The sequence below is a fragment of the Calidris pugnax genome, unplaced genomic scaffold, assembly GCF_001431845.1.
Source record: "Calidris pugnax isolate Ruff unplaced genomic scaffold, ASM143184v1 scaffold778, whole genome shotgun sequence".
NCBI lineage: Eukaryota > Metazoa > Chordata > Aves > Charadriiformes > Scolopacidae > Calidris > Calidris pugnax.
This window is the reverse complement of record NW_015091583.1, coordinates 15,015-18,082: the sequence shown is the minus strand read 5'-3', so window position 1 is coordinate 18,082 and position 3,068 is coordinate 15,015. Positions and strand designations below refer to the sequence as shown.

The following is a 3,068-nucleotide window of genomic DNA, read 5'->3' as shown; positions in this document are numbered from 1 at the left end:
TATCTGTATTTCGGTCTCTGTGCTTTGTGGGGGGGTCACGGGGGAAGGAGGGGGGGTTACAAATCCTCCAAGACCCCAAATCCAACCAATTTACCCCCCCTAAAAAAATCATTGAGAAAAATCCCCAGTCTCCAAACACCGTGCCGGGTTGGTAGCCACCTCGGCAGTGATGGTTGCCCAACTGGGAATCCTAGGGGGGGGGAAAGGGGGGGCCACCTCTGTGTCTGGTTCTTCTTGGGGACCTGGGAGGGCAGCAACTGATTTGGGGGTGTCCCCTGGCTCAGAGGCCACAGCCACCTTGGTGGCCACCAGCTCCTCCTTGTTGGGGTGGTGGCCCCAGCGTTGCTCCTTGTGGTCACCACCTTCAGTACAACGTCCCCACCAAGGGACTGACCCCCCCACCAGCCTTGGGGGGCCACCAAGCCCCCCACATCCCAAGGAGTGGCCACAGGATGATTTTTCTGGGGCTGATTTAAGGCTTTTTCTTCCCGAGAAGTTTTCTAACACCCCCCACCCCCTGGTGGGGACAGTGACCTCCTTCAGTGCCATCCCCCCAACCAAACCCCCACTTTTGGGGTCTTTTTCTAGGAAGGAAGGGGTCGCCAGCCAGAAAAGTGTCCCTGTGACCCCCCCTCCCCTTATTGCGGCCACATTTTGGGGGTGACACCCCCCTCGCCAGCCCACGCTGGGACAGAGATGGTGTTGGGGTGTCGGGGGGGGGTTGTTTACCCATCAGAGAGGGGGTGAGGTGACATCGTGTGTCCCTCAGCGTGGTGGCCCCCCTCCTCCAAGGTGTCCAGCAGGTCCTTCGCCTCCCCTTGGGCCACCTCGCGGGGCAACCGGCCCTTGGCATCGGGGACGGTGGCCACCGCCGGGCTGTGCCCCAGGAGGAGGGCACAGAGCTCCCGGTGGCCTTGCTCGGCCGCCTGTGGGGGACACAGAATCACAGGATCTTCTAGGTTGGAAGGGACCTTCAAGATCATCTTGGCCAACCGTCAACCCAACTGACAAAAATAGACACCCACACAACAAACTGCCACTTTGCTCTGCTCTGGTGAGACCTCACCTGGAGTACTGTGTGCAGGTCTGGAGCCCTCAATATAAGGAGGACATGGACCTGATGGAGAGGGTCCAGAGGAGGGCCACCAGGATGATCAGGGGGATGGAGCACCTCTGCTACGAGGACAGGCTGAGGGAGCTGGGGTTGTTCAGCCTGGAGAAGAGGAGGCTCCAGGGAGACCTAATAGCGGCCTTCCAGTACCTGAAGGGAGCTACAGGAAGGCTGGGGAGAGCCTGTTTAGAAAGGGCTGCAGTGACAGGACGAGGGGCAATGGCTTCAAGCTGGAGGGGAACAGATTTAGACTGGAGATTAGGAGAGGGTTCTTCACTGGGAGGGTGGTGGAGCACTGGAACAGGTTGCCCAGGGAGGTGGTTGAGGCCCCATCCCTGGAGATATTCAAGGAGAGGCTCGACGAGGCCCTGGGCAACCTGGTCTAGTTGGGGGTGTCCCTGCTGACTGCGGGGGGGTCGGACTAGATGGCCTTTGGAGGTCCCTTCCGGCCTGGGCAATTCTATGATTCTATGATTCTATGAATATATGTTTTCGGAAGGAGAAATGGGCTCTCAGAAGTTGAACTATAATGTAAATGATACACTAAGCTCAGCAAACGTAGAATTTTTCTGAAGATATGAATAGGTTTGGTGATTATTATCTAATTTGGATCTGTTAAGTATTTGCCTAAATTACTTGCCATTTTAAATCTCAGGTTCTCTTGGGTTTCTTTATCTGACATTATAGTTGCCCTTCTCTGGACCCGCTCCAGCACCTCAATGTCTTTTTTATGGTAGGGGGCCCAAAACTGGACACAGTACTCGAGGTGGGGTCTCACCAGTGCCGAGTACAGGGGGATGATCACCTCGTGGGTCCTACTTGCCACACTGTTCTTGATCAAGGCCAGGATGCTGGTGGCCTTCTTGGCCACCTGGGCACACTGCTGGCTCCTGTTCAGCCAACAGTTGACCAACACCCCCAGGTCCTTTTCTGCTCCAGCCACTCTGCCCCCAGCCTGGAGCACCCATGGGGTTGGTGTGACCGAGGTGCAGGACCCAACACTTGGCCTTGTTGAACCTCATTCTGTTGGTCTCAGCCCATCCATCCAGCCTGTCCAGATCCCTCTGCAAAGCCTCTCTACCCTCCAGCAGATCAACACTCCCACCCAACTTGGTGTCATCTGCAAATTTGCTGAGGGTGCATTCGATCCCCTCATCCAGATCATTGATAAAGATGTTAAAGAGAACTGGTCCCAGTACTGAGCCCTGTGGGACCCCACTGGTGACTGGACACCAGCTGGATTTAACTCCATTCCCCACCACTCTCTGGGTCCCTCCCCAACAAGGGTGACACAACCCTTGTCACCACCGTGGTGACACGACGGGGGGGTTGTGAAGGGAAAGGGGGGACACCCCCCCATTCCTGCCACCCACCTTGTGCAGGCTGGTGCGGCCGTCCCCGTCGGTGGCCAGTGGGTCAGCCCCGTGGGCTAGCAGTAGCCGGGCCACGGCCAGGTGGCCACAGTAGCTGGCACGGTGCAGGGGGGTGGCCCCCCCGGGGGTGCGGGCGTTGCAGCGAGCCCCCCACCTTAGCAGCAGCTGGCAGACCCCCAGGTGCCCGTTGCGGCTGGCGTAGTGCTGGGGAGGGGAAAAAAAACAAGCAAGGAGGGGTTATGGGTGGGCAGGGGGCTCTGTGGTCCTCCCCCGGACACCCCCAAATTGTGGGGGGTGTGTGTGGGTCCCCCCTGCCCTCCCCTACCAGTGCTGTGTACCCCGCTGAGTCGGTCTGGCTGGGCTCCCCCCGACGCTCCAGCAGCTCCCGCACCCGCTGCTCGTCCCCGTCCCGCGCCGCCGACCAGATCCCTGGGGGGAGAGAAGGGGAAAGTTGGGGGGGGACACGTGTCAGGCAGGGTCTGCACCCCCCAGACCTGCCCGCACCCCTACCCACCCCCCCCAGGCCTTCCCTGCACCCCCCAGCCCTGTCTGCACTCCCCAGACCTGCCCACAGCCCCCAGCCC

General features: G+C 59.5%; 1 protein-coding gene across 1 annotated transcript in view; it reads right to left on the bottom strand.

Moving 5' to 3' along the window:
* Positions 1 to 523: 523 nt before the first annotated feature.
* The window catches only part of ANKRD39 (ankyrin repeat domain 39), a 9,151-nt gene continuing 6,606 nt past the window's right edge, over positions 524 to 3,068 (bottom strand). The window contains exons 2-4 of the mRNA XM_014961800.1: positions 2,810 to 2,963; positions 2,485 to 2,688; positions 524 to 926 (exon numbers count right to left, since the gene is read on the bottom strand). Of these exons, the coding sequence (XP_014817286.1) occupies positions 726 to 926; positions 2,485 to 2,688; positions 2,810 to 2,963 (559 nt within the window). The 3' untranslated portion in view covers positions 524 to 725. The remainder of the gene's footprint in view (positions 927 to 2,484; positions 2,689 to 2,809; positions 2,964 to 3,068) is intronic.